General features: G+C 39.7%; 1 protein-coding gene across 1 annotated transcript in view; it reads right to left on the bottom strand.

The window, feature by feature from the left end:
• Positions 1–1,542: 1,542 nt before the first annotated feature.
• rxfp2l (relaxin family peptide receptor 2, like) overlaps positions 1,543–20,304 on the bottom strand; it is a gene marked incomplete at both ends in the record, with an annotated part of 25,826 nt that continues 7,064 nt past the window's right edge. The window contains 13 exons of the mRNA XM_080529301.1: positions 1,543–1,712; positions 2,064–2,276; positions 2,926–3,339; positions 8,171–8,400; positions 8,955–9,026; positions 9,141–9,212; positions 9,524–9,595; positions 10,199–10,270; positions 12,910–12,981; positions 13,254–13,328; positions 13,577–13,648; positions 14,040–14,111; positions 15,102–15,173. Of these exons, the coding sequence (XP_080385427.1) occupies positions 1,543–1,712; positions 2,064–2,276; positions 2,926–3,339; positions 8,171–8,400; positions 8,955–9,026; positions 9,141–9,212; positions 9,524–9,595; positions 10,199–10,270; positions 12,910–12,981; positions 13,254–13,328; positions 13,577–13,648; positions 14,040–14,111; positions 15,102–15,173 (1,678 nt within the window). The remainder of the gene's footprint in view (positions 1,713–2,063; positions 2,277–2,925; positions 3,340–8,170; positions 8,401–8,954; positions 9,027–9,140; positions 9,213–9,523; positions 9,596–10,198; positions 10,271–12,909; positions 12,982–13,253; positions 13,329–13,576; positions 13,649–14,039; positions 14,112–15,101; positions 15,174–20,304) is intronic.

Genomic DNA, 20,304 nt, shown 5'->3' with positions numbered 1-20,304 from the left:
CAACGAAAGGAGACAAACGAAAATGGGTGAGTAGCAACGTTAACGTTGATATGCTTTTATGTAATGATAGCAAGCTTTTTTGCTAAACTATAACTATATAAAAAGGTATGCTCCAGTCTCTCTCCCCGTTATGAGTGACTCAATTAATTTAGATAGACCAGTTGAAGTTTTCCCAATTGTCCCATTGTGATGCAATAATCCGTCGCACCACAAACTTTTACAAAATGTGCAAAATTTGACAGTGCGACAAAACTCGCACGCCGTGTGCTTTGTCCCATTAAAAACGAATGGAATCGAATTTTCGCGGTGCGATTAAAATCGGGGCCGTGTGCATTGGGATGAGATTTTCTCATAGACTTCGATTCAAACTTCAAAATCGAATGTTGTGGTGCAACAAAAATCGCACGCCGTGTGCATTGGCCTTAAGGGATCCTTATTTCCCCTTAGATCTCTTGACATTCAGAGACTGAACCTTTTGTAAAATGGGCAAATTATCTCCTAAGGGCCAGACTATGACATCAGTGTGGAACTCTTTTTGCATAAATCATTCACATTTGCATAAATCAAGCTTTGATATCCCTGACAGATTGACACATTCAGGATATTGCATTATGCAATTATTCTTCACAAAGAACCGCCTGGGGTTGAGGCATCAGCAGTGAAGATGGATGAGTTACTGTAAGTGTTTGTCTTCAGTGTTACGTAAGTGTTTTTTTTATTGGATTTCATTATGTCTCAAGTGTTTTATTTATGTCTTTATGAGTCTTTTTAATGTGACAATTATGTACAGTAAATATGTGCAGATTCTAACAATGGATATATCTTTCAGTTGGGCATTGTGTACAGGAATAAGTGTTATTGTTAATGTTAATTAATCTTATCTAATTTGAATTATGCAATGGGTGGCAGTGCAATGACTGAGTGCATTTACGTTTTTTCGCCAATGTTTTCTGATGCCATTTGTAATGCTTTACATATCAGTTCCCTTTGCATCTAATGGCAAGTTTTCCCTTTGAATAACAAATGCAGTGAACATAATCTAAAAGCAAGTGGGAATAAATAGCCATAAAAACAATTATTTTTTTGGGAAATGACAGACTAGAATAGCCTTTTTTGTAACATGTACCAGACCATTGTACTTTGAAGCGGTTGTTAATTAATGTTTGCAGTCCAAAACAACGTCTTTGTATTATGTCTGTCTTGTGTATTAGTCGTTACTCTCGTTTACTACCTATATGTATTATGCTGCTCTGAGTGTACACAGAGTACAAATCAATAAACCTTTTTCAGTTTTATAAACTGTGTATCTCTCCGTCATCGGTTTACCCTTAGTGACCACTTCTTCTTTCTTTTCTTTTTTTCTTCTTCTCATTACACTTAATTGGCACTTATATGTAACTTAATGAAACCCAACATCGTTTGATTCAATTCCATCATTTAATTAATTGACATTTTTGATTAGTTTCTATGGGATGCAATGGGTGCAATATAATACGGGTGGCAAAATAAGTTCTGATGCCGCACATCAAAGGGACAGAGAGGTTATTTTCTTGGAGCAGCGGGCTTCTCCATCACCGCTGCCTGCTTGCAGTTCATCCTTAGGCACAGCTTGAGTCTTTCTTGGAAGGATCTGGTGGTGATGGTGTACAGGATGGGGTTCAGGGCGCTGTTAATGGGCAGAATGAAGATCACAACCCATAAGATGATGGTTCCTGCAGGAGGAGGCCACAACGATCAGGCATACTGATAGAACTTCAATACTTGAATACTAGAAATCATGTAACCCCACATCGTGAGCTTAGAATTATACGGTTCTATCTCCGTTTAGGGTAGTTCAGAGATATTGAGCGTCAACGTTTTTACATTCCATTATGTTTTGTGAGATGGAACCTTTGTATTTTATGAATTACTAACTCAAAAATGTCAACATTTAAACAAATAACACCACACAGGCATTAATAAACACCTAATGGATCAGATTATGTAAAAAAACTCAATCTGGACAAAAATTGAGATAGAACCTTATAATTGTAACGTCACGACATGTCTGCCAATACCAATACCTGTTATTTCCACTCGTAAGAGAGAAAGGACTTTTAGGATGAATATCGGCATCCAACACATAGCATCTGTGAAAACGATGAAGAAGAATCTCTTAGCTATAGATACCTCCTGGTTATAGACGCTCTGTCTGGCGATTTTGGAGGTTTTATGAACGGAATAGAACATGCTGCCGTAGGAGAAGACAATCATGATGAATGCAAAGAGATTCAAACCTGAAAGACAAAATCAAAGAATACACACACCTTAACATTTCTTTCAAATCAAAAAACACTTGTCTCAAAAACTGGGATCATCGGAACTAATGTCAGTACTCAGACTATCATCAGAACTGAGCATGTTTGAAGTTAGAACATCAGAAATATAATCTGAAATTAAAACGTTGTAGTTGTCATCTGAAAGCAAAACATTGTAACTTGTCAGAACAGACATCTGAACATAAAACATCAGAATTACCCATCAGAACTAAGATCAGAACCATCATCAGAACTTAGAACATTTCAACCATCATCAGATCTAAAGGCCAATGCACACGGCGTGCGATTTTGTCGCACCCCCGAATTCGATTCCATTGTTTTGAATGAGACCCAATGAGACAATGCACACGGCGTGCGATGCGATATTGTCGCACGACAACATTCGATTCTCCATTCACATTCATTCATTCATTGGTGTGAATTGAGAATTGAATGTTGTTGTGCGACAAAATCGCACGCCGTGTGCATTGGCCTTTAAGATGATAAGATTTGGTATAGAAATTCCATGTCTGCTCAGACCAATGGATTATCTCCTCAATTCTGCTCAGACCAATGGAATATCTCCTCAATATTTCTAATTCTGATATGATGCCAACGCTCCTCTTACCCAGAAATATTCCAGTGGAATAGCAGCGGGCCCCTGGTTTCTCCATCTCAGAAACTGAGTGAAGTGGAAAACATACTCCGTTTCGCCCGTAGTAATTCCCAAACGTCTGCTTGTCCCAGAAGGGGATGACTGCGATCATGAAGCCGAGAACCCAGATGAAGATGAGGTAGCAGAGCGTCTGTTTGCGACCTGCTCTGTAGTTGTGGAAGGGGAAGACGATGCACAGGTACTTCTCCACAGTCATGTAGGTCAACAACATGACGGACACCTCTGTGGACAGCATGGCCAGGCAGCCAATCAGCTGGCACTGCAGGCTCTCCATCCACATCTGGGCGTGTCTGTTGTACTCTCCGCAGTATTTGATGTCAAATGACCCGATGAAGAAAAGGTAAACTCCCATCAGGCAGTCAGCACCTAACACATGGACAAATTAGACAAATACTGTACTGCATAGTCATACATTTACACTACGTTTTAGTCATTTAGCTGATGACATTATCCAAAGCGACTTACAATAAGTACATTTGTCTAAGTGAACCAACTAATACATCACAGTCATCGTATGTAAAACCGTCAATAAGTATAACTAGTATCACTGAGAAAAAAAATGTTCTCCAAAACAAGAAAAAAATGCTATAAAATAAGCAAAATCTGCCAGCAGAACAGGCAAGTTTCTTTAAAAAAAGTAAAAGATATCTTAAAACGAGTGCAGTCAGACAAAAAAAACAAGCATATATTGCAGTGGCGGCTGGTGATAAAAATGTTGGGTGGGGCACAGGTTATGGGGGCATGCTCCACGGGGAAGAATATAAGAATATATCATGGATTTACAGTCGATTTTAGCATGAGAATATATATATATAACTAGTATTAAAGGGCAAACTGCAAACACAACAAAAATATAATGCACAACAACTGACAAATCAACTGGAATAGTCTTTGTTAGCAGAGTAGACCTAATGTTAACAGAATGGACTTATACCCTTTGTCTATCTGTGCAGCGGATTCTAGCAGCTCAAATGGATTGTACTGTCCAGACAGTTGTCTTGTTTAGCCATTCAACTAGGCATTATTTATTCAATGGAGAAAGACATGGAACACAATGTAATTGTGATAATAAATGTGTTCTTTGTTACTTCTTTAATTAAATTAAAGTGTACCTTTCTATTATCATACAATATTTCCTTGAACATGTAAACTCTATAATCATACAGTTTTTCTATTAGTTGTCTCTGTCATACTGAACTGTTTGTTATCATCCTGAACTATCTCTGTTGCTCACCTCACCTCAGTTCTGTCTCTATTGCTCTCCTCTCCTGTTGTCTGTCTCTCTGTTGCTGTCCTGTTGTCTGTCTCTCTGTTGCTGTCCTGTTGTCTGTCTCTCTGTTGCTGTCCTGTTGTCTGTCTCTCTGTTGCTGTCCTGTTGTCTGTCTGTTGCTGTCGTCTCCTGTTGTCTGTCTCTCTGTTGCTCTCCTCTCCTGTTGTCTGTCTCTCTGTTGCTGTCCCCCATGTTCGCCTCAGTGCTGCTAGCGACACCCGACCCAGTGCTAACTGCTTCGTGGCTCGCACTCCCAACAACATTGGTCGTCGCAGCTGCATTTTTTTTTTTTACTTAGCTATATCAGGGCTCTCAAGTCTCACGCATTGGGCGTGAGACACACGCATTTCAACCCGTTCACACGCCGCATTTCAACCCGTGTGTCTCACGCCCAATGCGTGAGACTTGAGAGCCCACTAATGTGCGTCCGCTTCATTTTTGCAGCTTTCTCTTACGAATTTAGCCTAGGCTATGCGTAGCCTACGTCCTGCGTGACTCAGTAACGTAAACTGGTGAGATGAGATTTCTTCTCTCGAAACAAATGATAGAAAACCTGGATTCCGCGGGCATAAAGTTGCCTCAGGAATTAATTAAAACTGCCTCGCTGTTTTGTGGGGGGGCCTCAGGATTTGGGGGGGGGGGCTCAGGATTTTAAATTTTATTTTATTTATATATTTTTTGTATCCAATGTTAGGTGGCCGCCGTGGCCCCCTAGTGGTAGTGGCCCTAGGCTGCAGCCTAGGTAAGCCTATGCGTTAATCCACGCATGCTCAGGGCGCACTTTTGTGCGCCCCGACCGGGAAATAGGTGACAGCCAATTGGAGCGCAGTGAATTTCACACAGATACAATTTTTATTGTATTGGAGGATTTTTAATGAATGCTGATAGGCGCCAACATAATATCAGCCGCATTTTATGAGTAAACAATGTTTATTTTTAAAAACTTTTACAAGTAGGAACTAGGAAGTGGGGGCCCGTTGGAAGGTGGGGGCGGCGCCCTAGCGCCCTCTATTGGCCAGCCGCCACTGATATATTGCCTTAAGATATTCCATTTGACTTAGATTGACTTTTTGCAGTGTATAGCAGTGGAGGCTCCTCCATAGAGGTGGAGGAGGCCTGGCCTCCCCAATAATTTGAGAGAAGAGAGAGAGATTTAAAAAAGCAATAATTATATTTTTTATCAGACACACAACATACAATTCAGAACAATACTTCATCCATTTCTAATATTTATCCTGCAGAACAGCACTCATACACGCGTGTGGCGGAAAAAGGTACTACACGGAGGCCAGGCCTCCTGTCGGAAAGTGGTTTCTCATAGAAGTCAATGTAATGCAATTTTTTTCATGGCAATATGTGATTGGCCAAATCACTGAAATTGGGTGGGAACAGGAGGCCTGGCCTCCGTGTAGTACCTTTTTCCGCCACACGCGTATGAGTGCTGTTCTGCAGGATAAATATTAGAAATGGATGAAGTATTGTTCTGAATTGTATGTTGTGTGTCTGATTGACATAGTGTTTGAGTGCTTTTGACATGTCATTGATTGTATGTAGTATGTTGTGGTGAATGTTGTGAGCCTGAGCAGAAGGGACAATAGCTGCTGCAGGCGGACCAGAGATTCATGCCAATTGTTTTGTTTATTTGATGACCCATTGTGCAGGCAATAAAAGCTGCTTCATCCACCATCCTGAGAGTGTCCCAATCCATTCAGTACCGCCAAACACAAATTAATAATTTTTAACAAAGACAGATAAGAAGAACAGGGAACATTCCATCGCGAGTGAAGCGAGCAAGCGGAAAAAAATTTGGCCTCCTCAATTCTGGAAGTCACCAGCCTCCACTGGTGTATAGCATAGCTTGCATATTTTCTTCTTGCAGGAGGTGTATTCATATTCATACAGCTACACAGTGTGCGAATTAAATCACGGTGTGCGGGGGAGCCCAGGGATTAAAGCAAAAAAAAATATCTCCTAACGGAAAAAAAAATTCAGGCCAAATCGGGGCCGGTGGCTTTCCGTGCGCAAAGCGCGCGTGCGATTTTCCGTTCTACGTTCTAATGCTTTGACTTTTCTTTCGGAAAATGTGAACACATTTCCGCGTTGTCGAAAATCAATGACACATCGCTAGTCAACTAACACGGCTTGTTTTGTGAGCCTGCTAAACAATGTACAGTAGTGTTCTAGTTAACTAGGTAACAATGTACAGTAGTGTTCTAGTTAACTAGGTAACAATGTAAAGTAGTGTTGTAGTTAACTAGGTAACAATGTACAGTAGTGTTCTAGTTAACTAGGTAACAATGTAAAGTAGTGTTCTAGTTAACTAGGTAACAATGTAAAGTAGTGTTCTAGTTAACTAGGTAACAATGTAAAGTAGTGTTCTAGTTAACTAGGTAACAATGTAAAGTAGTGTTCTAGTTAACTAGGTAACAATGTAAAGTAGTGTTCTAGTTAACTAGGTAACAATGTAAAGTAGTGTTCTAGTTAACTAGGTAGCAGTCCAATCCATTTCGCTGCTGTATTTTGGCTTGACTAGCGAGTTTGTGTTGTGATTCTCACCCTAGTTTCACCCTTTTCCATAGTTTTGAATAATACATGTGTGGACTGACGATGTAGCGCAGCCTAACTTATTCTAATAATTATTTAACATAGTTTTATTCTGATAATGATTCCCCCCTCCTCCCAGACTTACAAGGTCACATTATTATTGGATTGGTTGTTTGGTGCCGGGTGAAGTTAGCTAAACATTTAACCTGCTAGCTAGCAAGAGAAACATAATGTCACTCTCCAAAGGTCTAAAGAGGAAAGTTGACGGTGAAAACAGGGCATTTAAACAGGAATGGACAGCGAACTATGCGTTCATCCTACCTGGTTTCATCAATGCAAAGCCGTTGTGAGAGACTCACATTTTCCGTGCTCACAATGAATGTTCCCTTCCACCTATACATGCGAGTTGTCCTTTTCATCAATGAATGCGATAAAGACGGACTAGAGGAATCGATTGGTGCATAAAAACCTTGAGAACTGCCAGATTAAAGTGACGTCCATAATAATAATAAATAATAATAATACATTAGACTTATAGCGCTTTTCTAGACACTCAAAGACGTCCATATCACCAGATAGCCAACAAATAGTGACCGATGGGAGATGCCAGTTTTCTCATTAAGTGAGATTTAATAGCCTAATATTATTTTTTCTATTTTTAATGAATGGCTCATTGTAATTATTATCCCTAGTAATGTAGCGTGTTTGCTCTGTCATTAAATGTTTTTCAGGAGCATATAGGCTAAGCGGATTCAGCTTCTTCTTTTTTTTTTGCGCCGATTTAGTTGTCAATGTTTTTCATAAAATTAAACTGCATTTGCTTTGTTACTGTTCACATGTGTGGTGCAGTCACATTCACATAGCCTATAAGTAAACATTAAGTTTGAATTATTTACTGAGCTGGCGTTACTTTTTTCAAACCACACACCGCATGTCGGCTATTTCAGCACCACGCATTGTCCACCTACTTATCATTATGAGGGGTTCAGCGTCAGTGCACCCCGCTCTGTTACTGTCGCATAGTTGTAGCCAATAAAGGCCTATATGTAGGCTATATAGGCTATTATATATCATTTATATACCTAATACCAACATCAAAATAGATTGTATGCCTCTACAAATCATATTACACCAGGTAAAATCCGTCACAACTTGGAATAAATCCATCGCAATTTGGAATATTTTAGAGCTCCCCCAAAATTTCACAAACCATGTTTCCAGGGGAGCTCATGTCACCACTAGGGGAGCTATAGCTCCCCGAGCTCCCCCTTATTTCGCACCCTGCAGCTACACTCAAATCAATACTGTGTGAATAAATGAAGAGTAAACTAAATACTCGATTCTGAAAATGCAAATGTGGCCAACTCATGCCTGTCTACTCACAGCAGAGTGATATGATGGCCATGGTGTGGTGCTGGTTCTCAGATGCAACACAGGACCGTAGGCAGATCACAAACACGTTGCCAAAGCAGATGACGAAGGCCACCACCCATACAAAGACACGAAGAATAATATTGGCCAGTAGATTCTCAAATGATGAAATCCCATCAGTGTTTGGCTTGCAGCTTCGCACAGTAGGAGAGTAGCCACAGTACTCAAACTTCTTAAAATATCTGTTTTCAAGAAGAAAACAACAATGACATCATTAACGCCCCAAACTATTTAGAACAAGCTGGTTTTGGTCCACATTCTAAAGTGCAGGATACTGTAACATTAGGACAGGTTTAGTTTTGGTGATAGACAGTGCATGCTTGACAGTGCCCAGATAAATAGAACCAAAGTGTGGATTGAAGTCTGTCCTTGTCCACAGACTCCATTCAGGGTAAGGAACCAAAGGTGATTTAGGTAAGTAAGCTTATTATTTATATAGCACCTTTTGTACATGAAATGCAACTCAAGGCACTTTACAATAGAACACATACAATCAATGATTAAAAGAAGGGATGGGGGGGGGGTGGGGGGGAGGGGACACGAGACAACAGTAGGGGAGGGGTGGGGGAAGGGAGGGGAGGGAGGGGTTACATCACCCTCTGTAGACATCATCTGCTATCTCTAGGTAAATTATCCCTAACAAAAAAAATGTGTGGGGCTAAACTAAAATAAACACAAAATCTGAATCTGTTTTACAAGCAGATTAAATGGATGGAAACACATAATATGTACTCACATATGTGACAGGTTATTAAGAGAGCGAAACATCCTAATGCTGATATTCGGGATCTCAATTTCCTCCATACTCCTGAGGGGTAAAACACATTTGTGTTGTAGAAGTTAAACAGTGTACTATTCATCTCCAATTCTCCAATGTGAGTTAACTATTTCACTATCAGGTAAAATAAAAACTATTACTTACAGTGATTGCAAATTGACAAATCTGTCAAACTGATCATCATAGATATGAGTCATCGGGTTATTCGAAATGTTCCTGAAACAAGATTGTAACACATCAGTACAGAGCAGCTTACCCCCCCCCCCCCCCCCCCCCTTATCTCATCTGCAGCCAGGTCGATGGATGCCTCATATCGTATTGCACCCCCATCCCCGACCCCTTCCATAGATCACCACCCTGATTTAATGTGTTTCTTGAAGTTGAGTGTTAGGCTCAAAGGTAACACTCCTCTTTTAATCCCTATGTGGTCTTTTGTTAAACAGAAATCTGAGAGAAAAATCCACTCTTCTGTCCCAAGTACATCCTTCAAAACAACGGTTGTTCAGATGGTGATTGCATATACTCACAGCTGCTTGAGGCTCTGAAGACTTTGAAATAAAGAAGGGGATATTTCCTCAATCTTGTTTACAGATAGGTCCCTGTAAAGAAAATGGAATGAATCCAAATACTTTCAACACATTTTCTAGCATCTCTAAAACAGGTCAATCTGATTAATATTTAAGCAATATCACATGAGAGGGAGTGCTGTTATACTGAATATCAGCATGGCTGTGATTCGGTCGTAGGTACGAGGCCGCAGGCCGTATAACAGCACGACCTCGAGTGTGATATTGCTTTTATACAACAGTTCTACAGCGCAATTTATTAGTTAACAGTAATAAGCAACAACAGATTATGATCTGTTTGTTTATTTAATCATATATTTTGGCTCCGTCAACAAAAAATAGTTCCGCAACTGGACTGTTGCCTAGTAACCTGAACACAAACATCTGCAGGCTAGCTACTTTGTATTAACGGTAATTTCGGAGTGATACATATAGTTAAAAGTCCCAGTGCTGTTATACTGTATATCGGCACTCGTGGAATGCCTCTTGTCCAATCAAATTACTTGGTCGGAACTAACTGTTGTATAAATTGAAATAACATGTTCATCAACCGTATCATTCTGCATTTATAAATACAGTAGCAGCATCATGGCCTATGTAGTGTCTCTCTGTTAGCTTAAGCTAAAGTGGACTCACAGGTCTATCAGGCTTGGCATTCCATCAAATGTCCCCTCTTCAATGGACTGGACTCTGTTTCTGCGAAGAACCCTGGAAAACAGATTTCCTATGAGTAATCAGAACCGTCAGACCCATGGACATTCTTCAACATATTTTTTTCACCTTTTTAGCCTTGATTTAACTTAGGGTGTTTTCTTTTGGTCTTTTCAGTCATTCAATTATTTGAGCTCATTGAACACTTTGAGCTACAACGTTTGCAGGAAAAGCTCTATACAAATAAAAAGTTATTATTATTATTATTATTATTATTATTGATATTGACCATGCATCAGTTCTCTAGTCCTCATGTGTTCCTTGCTCCCATGGCTTTCATACTTTTATTATCCTCTTGTGTTTCTGTCTTGTTGTCTTGTTTTCTCTCAGTTTGTATTTATTTTCCCTGTACAGCACATTGTATTGTATTGTATGAAAGCCCTTTAGCTCTATATTGAATACATGTGGGATTAAAATCACACCATTGCTGTCACTGTAACTGCCATCAGCAGCTACACAGGCCCAAACCATAACACTCCCTCACCATGTTTCACAGATGAGGTGATATGCTGTACATTTTGCACAGATCCTTTTGTCTCCAAACTGTTCACTTGCCATAACTCTGGTACATTCTAATATTCATCCACAACACTGTTTTCAAGACCTCTGCATGATTTCGAGGTACTTTTTTTAGCAAACCATAACCTGACCAACCTTTTTGCGGATAACCAGTGGTTTGGTACCTTGCAGTGAAGCCGCTGTAGTTAGGCTGGTGACGTATTTAGCGAATGGTAGTCTCTAACACATTCACAACTATAGTACCTCCTGGCGAGTGTTCCTGGTCTGTGGGACAGTTGTTTTTGGGGTTTTCTGAATGATTGTGAGCATATTTCGGTCATCCACTGTAGAAGTCTTCATTGGCCTACCAATCCTTTTGTATTTGCGATTGCTGAGCTCACCAGTGCTTTTCTTGTAAAAAAGGATGTTCCAATGATGTTATATTGGCAAGATGTGACGGAACACTTACCAGAAACTAGTGTTGTTCCGATACCATTTTTTGATCCCGATACCGATACCGATACCTGACCGTGCAGTACTTGCCGATACCGAGTACCGATCCGATACCACGGCGTTTGAAAAAACAAAACAAAAAAACATGTTTTTTGAGCCGCATACTCACCTCGATGTAAAATTATTGCTAACACTTAGTCTGGCACTGCTCAAAACCTTTGTAAAACAGGAAAAAATACCAACAGAGAGTGAATACTATAGAACTTTTTTTTATTGTCTACCTGGTATGGTGACAAGAAAATCAACCCCTTATAAAACCTGAAATGTGGCTCTCACAGATGCCAATCAGTGCAATATCCATTTAAGATATAAAACAGTCGTAGTAGTAGTGCAACAGCAAGTGAACATTTACAAACAAAATAACTTTGGTACTTAAAAAAAAAAAAACGGATTTTTTTTTTTGTTAGTACTCGCCGATACCGATACCAGCATTTTTGTGCGTATCGGTGGCCATGCCGATACTAGTATCGGTATCGGAACAACACTACCAGAAACCCATCAAGCCAATTGTCCCATTACTTTGGGTGCCCTGAAATAGTATGTATAAAAAGGGTTGTCGTTTCTAAATAGTGAAACCAATATGTATACAAATACCCTCAAATAAAAGGTGAGAATTTCTACTTTAATCTCGTAATCTCAATGTTTGATTTCAAATGTAAATTTTTGGAGTATTCAAACAAAATAATAAAACACGGTTTATTGTCCCATGACTTACGCAGGGCACTCTAAATCAAGTTTGATTTGATCTGCTTAGACCACCGATATTACTTTAAAACTACTTCAATAGTTTACCTCACTCTCAATCACTGCTTTGTTTGCTTGTTAATGTACCATGCAGCCAAATCTAATAATAGTTTAGCGTATCAAAGAACAAGGTTGAATCAGAACTGGCATTTCTATTAAGGAATTAGATGTAGTGATTAGATACAACGTCTCCCTTGGATGTGAATACATGTTATGTTATTGGTGTTACCTGTCTTATGTCGTTTGATTTATTGATTTCACTTGCCAAAATGCTTTGTCTCAATAATCTACTTATGTTCGCATCACAGAATACATACAACACTCAGGGGTCGATGTGTCAAAGGCATTGAGAGAGCTTAAATACTTTTCAACTTTTTGAAATGTACATTTTTCCTCATTCCTCAATATCAGACATGGCCTTAGAAGCAATCATAGAAACCATCTACTTCATCTCTGGCAGCTCCAGTGAGACACCTTGGACTGAATCTCATTACCAGCTGCACCGTGGAGGAGACGCTGCAGCATCATCTCCACTTACCAGTCTAGAGAGATCTACACCAGCCGCAGGGTTGTTATTGGGAAAACGTCCTCTTTTTGTAATGAACAAAGCAGCGCTAAACACCTTGTCTTCTCTCATTAGATTACACTTCATGATGCCGCTGGGATACAGAATGTAATTACAATTGTAATTAGAGGCAGACACACGTTTGCCGTACCAATGGCTTAGTGAATCTGGGCCCATCAACACAAAATAAGAACCTAGAAGTCGATTCTATGCCAGTGATAGGCCTACGGCATATAAACTATTCCAAAATATCATAGAATAATATTGCAATGGTCTACAAAGGACATGAGGAATGGTTGTTTGAAGCAAAACTCACAGTACTGTCAGAGTGGTGCACTGTTGGAAGTTGGAAACCCAAAGGGATGAGATCCTGTTTCCCTCCATTTCTCTGTGAAAAAGACGAGTCAGATCTCTATGATATTGCCCCCCTCGTTGTAAGTAGTTGGTACTGTAAATGTCTATTGGTGCTTTTATAAAGCGATATTATGTGTCAGGGAACATATATTATTATTATTGTTAATTGTTATTATCGCAAACAACATACTTTAAATACTGCAGTGTAATAATGACAGACAACATAAGAAATTATAGTCATCCTTATGAGAACACATTTGTGACAACCTCACTGGATATAATCTATCTGGTTAGGTTGTTACTTACAGCCAGTTTAATCTTGGCATTTCCAGGCAGACTGATTTCTTGGGGAGGTATTCTAATGAATTGTTCAGCAAGGACCTATAGTCAAATCAGATTTGATTTAAACACGCATGCACACACGCACGCACGCACACACACACACACACACACACACACACACACACACACACACACACACACACACGCGCGCGCGCGCGCACACACACACACACACACACACACACACACACACACACACACACACACACACACACACACAGGACAATTGTTTAAAGATGCGACTGTTAATTTAACTGTTAAAGTGATTAAAGTGGCATGATACTTACAGAAAAAATAATGATTTGAGCCCTTCAAACGATTTCTGCCTCAGGGATGCTATTCTATTTTCGTCCAGAATCCTAAAAGCAGAGGAAATTAAAGGGTAATTGTCCTTTGCATTGAACATATCATAGCTGAAATTAAAGATTAGCACAGTGCAAAGTACAAGTGTTGTTGTATTATCATCCATAAGAAAATGTAAATAAATAAAACAAATACATTTAGTGAGGTATCAATCATCTTTTAACTCCTTTAGTGAGAGAGGGTGAATAAAGTCGTCCAAATTGTCAACATTCTAGAGTGCCAAAGGTGTCTTTATTCACCCAAAATTCATAAATCATGATGCTTCATTATGTCGCCAGGTAAATACCACATAAAACACTTAAAAAGGCACTCTAGGTGGTGAGTGTTCCGGAAATCTCTGGCAATTAGTGAGCTAAGGTGAGTAAAAACATCCATCAAGTCACTTACAGCCACTCCAGGTTCCAAAGGTCCCTGAAAATGCCAGCCTTCAAGGAGGTAATCTGATTCTGACTGAGAAAGCTTATGACAGCATGACAGTATTACAGGAAGCGCAAAACAGCACACTTCAAAGCAGAATGACGACATCATTTGAAAGATGAAACGGCCTGATATCAATATTAATGCGGGACAACATAACGTGATGTGATGTGTGGAAAGTACACAAGGCTGTTGATTTCCTATCAGCCGCTACCTGATGGGTACAAATCCCCTTCATCCTTTGGTTTTATAAAGCCTGTACTCTCTGAGATGACTCTCTGAGAGGCCTTTCATCAGCACTCATCTCATCACGCAACTACTACCAGCTGCTTTTTGTGTGTCAGAGAGAGACAACACTGGGTAAACTGACATAATGTACTGTACGAACAGATTCTATGTGATTTCTTTCTTTCTTTCTTTCTTTCTTTCTACATTTCTACACTCTTCTGGTTTGTCATTGATTCTCCAGGAGCTCAACACACATGTTGTTGATATGTACACAATTAAAGGCCCTTGTACACCAATGCGTTTTTTTCGCCAAGATAATACTTGAGACATGTACTTCCGTAAGCATTAATCCAACTGTCCAGCAGTTCTAATTTGACGATGTGTCCCAGTCTATACCATGGCGGAGTGGTCAAAAAGAACTGTCAAAAGGCTTTTGACGGATGCGAAAAAAGGAGAAAACGAATCTGGTCCGAAAAAAATTCTGACGGACGAATATTTCGGATTCAGTGTGCAAGCATGATTGACACAACATGAATTCTAAATTATTATTTTTACGGACGTAAAAAAGCATTGGTGTGCAAGGGCCTTACTTACTTTCTAGATTGAGCACTTGTATCGAGAGATAGCGCTCCAAAATGATCAACTTACAGTATTTTGGCAAAGATAGTGAATTTAAGGATCTATCCCGCTGACGCTATTCCTGACTGAAATGGTATACTACAATACATACTTAGGTTAAGTGTGGGTTTCACATACTGCATGTACCTCAGGTCACAATGTGGTTCCTATAGCACCAGTACTTACAGTCTCTTTAGTGAGTACAGTCCTGCGAATGCCTGCCTGGAGACGGTTGTAATCTTGTTGTTTTCCAGGTGTCTGTGCAGTACAATAGTGACATAATATATTAAAGGGTTTGAATGACCACTGGTATCATGGGATATCCACATTACAGAAACATACATAGAAAGAATCTGTCTGGTGACATTAAAAAGAAAAAAACGATATCAACCATAATCTCAGGGAGAACTGCCGTTAGGACAAAATAATATTATGTTAATGAAATGAATGAGATGAATATTATGCTGCAATATGGTAGCATGGGGGAACATTCTTTTAAAGTGTTACCTTAAAATGATTCCACTTACAGTAATTATATGACTTTTCTAACCTTTATGCATTACAGAGAGATACATTTAGGCTATATCAGAATAGCTGAACATAGATGTGACCCATCTACAGTATGGATTGATGTTGTCCTCAGCACTTATGGTATCAGTTACTGTAAGTATTATTATTATTATTATTATTATTATTATTATTAAAATACTTCTCCACAACAGCTATAAGCAGGAATGCATTGTCTTTTCGTGAGCTTAGAATTATACGGTTTTATCTCCGTTTAGGGTAGTTCAGAGATATTGAGCTTCAAAGTTTTTACATTCCATTATGTTTTGTGGGGGCGGATTTAGGATCATAGGAGATCCGGGGCTTAGCCCAGAGGGGGAATATATTGTGCGCGCGGAGCGCGCCGGAAAATGTTGCCTTCAACCTTCAACTTACCACCACCTTAAAGCGGACAAAAGGCACTGGAGAACACATATACATTCACACCCTTTAATGAAGCAAACTAATTGTGGTGGTTCTGGGCACAGAGGGAGGTCAGCACACGTAGCTCCCCCTGTCAGTCACCATCATTTATATTTGTATATAATTACATAATTGATGGGCTGAGGCTAGTTATGTTACAGTATGTATATCAGGGCAGACTCTGTGCTCACCACTTATATTGTATTTAGAGTCTTGTCCTGTGTTATATGACGATATATTACATGTATTGTTGGCCTGTGTATAGTACTGTGAAATCAAATCCCCCCTGGGACATTAAACACACTTAGTTAGTTAGCGTTACATCTTAGGATAGATTTGAGTCATGTTCTGTATACATACATACTACCATAAGGGCATACTTAATGTGGTTACTCCATGTTTACTAGCTGTAACATTAACGTTACATCATTCTTTTTCACCTGTTACTCAGTCAACCAGAGTGCCGATATCAAAGACTATCAGCCTGTTATTCACTTTATTTGTATAAGTATTATCCTTTGTTTGATTTCTTACCATGTACCGTAACAGTACCTTGCTATGTTTCATTTTCATTATAACATAACGTTATGTTATGATAGCCAGCTAGCATTAGCAAACCGGAAAAGTAGTGTCAGTGAGTCAGTCACCTTTCTAATAAGATTCACAAACCTGAAACATCATCTATGTCATCACTGCTGGTGATGTCATTGTTGTCAGCTGCTGATACGGCTGCTGCAACAGTTCTTGGCGCTTGTTTTGTTGAAAACAACTTTCGGATATCCATCCTTACAATTTTGCAAGTCAGGCACTGATTGAGATCACATCTTCTTCAGGGCAGGGTAGGCTACGCAGTATGCAGGCTAATGTCGCGCAGCTGCTGCCTCTCTGTTGGACTCCGGTACTGCACGTTACTCACGAGCAAATATTTATTTTTATTTTTTTATTTTTTATTTTTAAGTAAAACATTCGGGGCTTTTCAGAAAACATCCGGGGCTTGAGCCCCAGTAGCCACCCCCTAGCGCCGCCCCTGGATGGAACCTTTGCATTTTATTAATTACTAACTAAAAAATGTCAACATTTTAAAAATAATACCACACAGGCATTAATAAACACCTAATGGATCAGATTATGTAAAAAAACTCAATTTTGACAAAAATTGAGATCCTTATAGAACCTTATAATTCTAACGTCTAACGTCTAACGTTTTCATATAAATAAAATGAAAATGAAAATAAAAAACACCTTCAGCCAGACTGTTTTCTCGAGAGCTTCCCACATCTGGAATACACTAACCTCACTACCTACAGGATACACTAACCTCACTACCTACAGAATACACTAACCTCACTACCTACAGAATACACTAACCTCACTACCTACAGAATACACTAACCTCACTACCTACAGAATACACTAACCTCACTACCTACAGAATACACTAACCTCACTACCTACATACACTAACCTCACTACCTACAGAATACACTAACCTCACTACCTACAGAATACACTAACCTCACTACCTACAGGATACACTAACCTCACTACCTACAGAATACACTAACCTCACTACCTACAGAATACACTAACCTCACTACCTACAGAATACACTAACCTCACTACCTACAGAATACACTAACCTCACTACCTACAGGATACACTAACCTCACTACCTACAGAATACACTAACCTCACTACCTACAGAATACACTAACCTCACTACCTACAGAATACACTAACCTCACTACCTACAGAATACACTAACCTCACTACCTACAGGATACACTAACCTCACTACCTACAGAATACACTAACCTCACTACCTACAGAATACACTAACCTCACTACCTACAGAATACACTAACCTCACTACCTACAGAATACACTAACCTCACTACCTACAGAATACACTAACCTCACTACCTACAGAATACACTAACCTCACTACCTACAGAATACACTAACCTCACTACCTACAGAATACACTAACCTCACTACCTACAGAATACACTAACCTCACTACCTACAGAATACACTAACCTCACTACCTACAGAATACACTAACCTCACTACCTACAGAATACACTAACCTCACTACCTACAGAATACACTAACCTCACTACCTACAGAATACACTAACCTCACTACCTACAGAATACACTAACCTCACTACCTACAGAATACACTAACCTCACTACCTATTGATCCTTGGCCAACACCCTGAAGTGATGGCTGAAGGACAATGAGGTTCACCACACATAGTTACCATAGTTACCTTAGTTACCATACCTCAGGTACCATAGGACCTTGACCATGACCCACAAAATGTCTGTGTTTTTCTTTTGTTTCCTTTTTGTCTGACTGCTTGCTAAGTGTTGCTTGTCATGTGCTGCCACATACGGTATGGTTTGTGTATATACTGCTATAATCAATGTGCTACCTTGTGTGTGCTCTAGAACCCTTTCTCAATAGTCAAACAATCGGTCCTCTTCTTGATTCCTCAGTGCTCAGTTCCTCCGTGACCCGAAAACTGAAGAGTTTTGGCATATTTCTATAATAGGTAAGCATATCAAACAACATATTGTCCAACAGGTGGATTGCTCCCTGTCCTAGTCTTCTTGAGGAGATGAAGGGTCCAAGCTTGTCTCCTCATGTGGGAAACTTAGACATGTCTACGTATCGACAGTTTAACCAAAAGGAACCACGCTTCTCCTTCATTTATTCACCCACTGTAAATGTAGCCTAATAAGGCTAGTGGTGTCACTGTTGTTTGCTCTGGTGTTTGGTCTGTCCCATGTCGACTTCATTCGGAGCAGCCATGGCCCATTTTAATAGTTGCAGTTTTAATAGTTGTAGGGCCCTACAGGTATTGCACAGAGGACAGAGGAAAAGGTGTTTGTTGTTGTTCTTTACTCACCAGAAAATCTTTGATCCAAACAGATCAACATCTCTTCTGACTAGTATGTTGATCCATGATCCAAACAGATGCAACATCTCTCCTGACTAACAGATGCAACATCTCTTCTGACGAGTATGTTGACCTCATTTAGACTTTCCGGTAGAAAGAACAACAACACACAAGTAGGATATCTTGAAGGAGGTTTTTTTATTCGTCGATAGAGCGCAGCAGTGTTTATTTTTTATTTTTTCGTCTGTCTTTTCGTGCAGAATGCGTTAGCCTAGAGGTTAGAGAGGCCGGCTAGCAATCAGAAGGTCAGCAAGGCACTTAAACCCTAATTGGTCCAGGGGCACCGACTATGGCTGTCCCTGTGCCTAGAGCAAAATAAACCAACAAATTCCCCCAAAAAGCCACTGCCAGAGGGTCGAGATACAGATAGCAGATTAACCCAAAATGTATTGCATTATTTATTTGCTATATCAGAACCCAGTGAGACTACATCATTTTTTACATTTCCAGCATTAGAAGAGCTTGAGCCTAGGCTCCACATTGTTCTCCTTACCTTGTTTGGAAGACCTGACTGGGTTCATTCGAGGCAGAAGTGCATTAGCGAGGGCTGGAGACCTGTAACATGCTGGCCACACTCCCAACTCCCAAGGGCACAGCCAATCATTTTCACAGATACCCACATAGGTGGTGCTCTAACAACTGAATTCTAATTCCAGGAAAAACTAAACCACTTCAGCAATGCACATTTTTCAAAAATAAGTCTTGTTAGCTAAATTGATGGGCTAACACTGGCTAATTAGCCATTTTCAAGAGTAGCGAAAAGGGAAAGAGGGTTGTGGTTTTCAAAACATCGCTTCTGCTCAAAGCCAATCAAAATGTGACCTCAAGCAGCGAGCGCTGCATTCAGACGGAATGGGCTAATAACAATTTCTCCAGACCTTCAAAACAGCTGTGAGATTGAGAACAATGTGGTTTTGAAGTGCTGTTAGTGTCAAAATTCATTGTCATTTTCAAGGGAGTGTAAGGGTGAAGTATTTCCATTAATCTTTCTATAAACGTGAAAGTCAGCAAAAAATACATTGGGTGTATTCTTGTAGGCCTATTTCACATAATAATATGGCAACACTGTATTTACTAGTGTTGTTCCGATACCGATACTAGTATCGGCATGGCCACCGATACGCACAAAAATGCTGGTATCGGTATCGGCGAGTACTAACAAAAAAAAAATCCGATTTTTTTTTTTTTTTTTTTTTTTTTTTTAAGTACTAAAGTTATTTTGTTTGTAAATGTTCACTTGCTGTTGCACTACTACTACTACGACTGTTTTATATCTTAAATGGATATTGCACTGATTGGCATCTGTGAGAGCCACATTTCAGGTTTTATAAGGGGTTGATTTTCTTGTCACCATACCAGGTAGACAATAAAAAAAAGTTCTATAGTATTCACTCTCTGTTGGTATTTTTTCCTGTTTTACAAAGGTTTTGAGCAGTGCCAGACTAAGTGTTA

The sequence above is a fragment of the Nansenia antarctica genome (assembly GCF_963989245.1).
Source record: "Nansenia antarctica genome assembly, chromosome: 4".
NCBI lineage: Eukaryota > Metazoa > Chordata > Actinopteri > Argentiniformes > Microstomatidae > Nansenia > Nansenia antarctica.
Note: the sequence above shows the minus strand (reverse complement) of the source record. Positions and strands in the feature narration are given on the sequence as shown.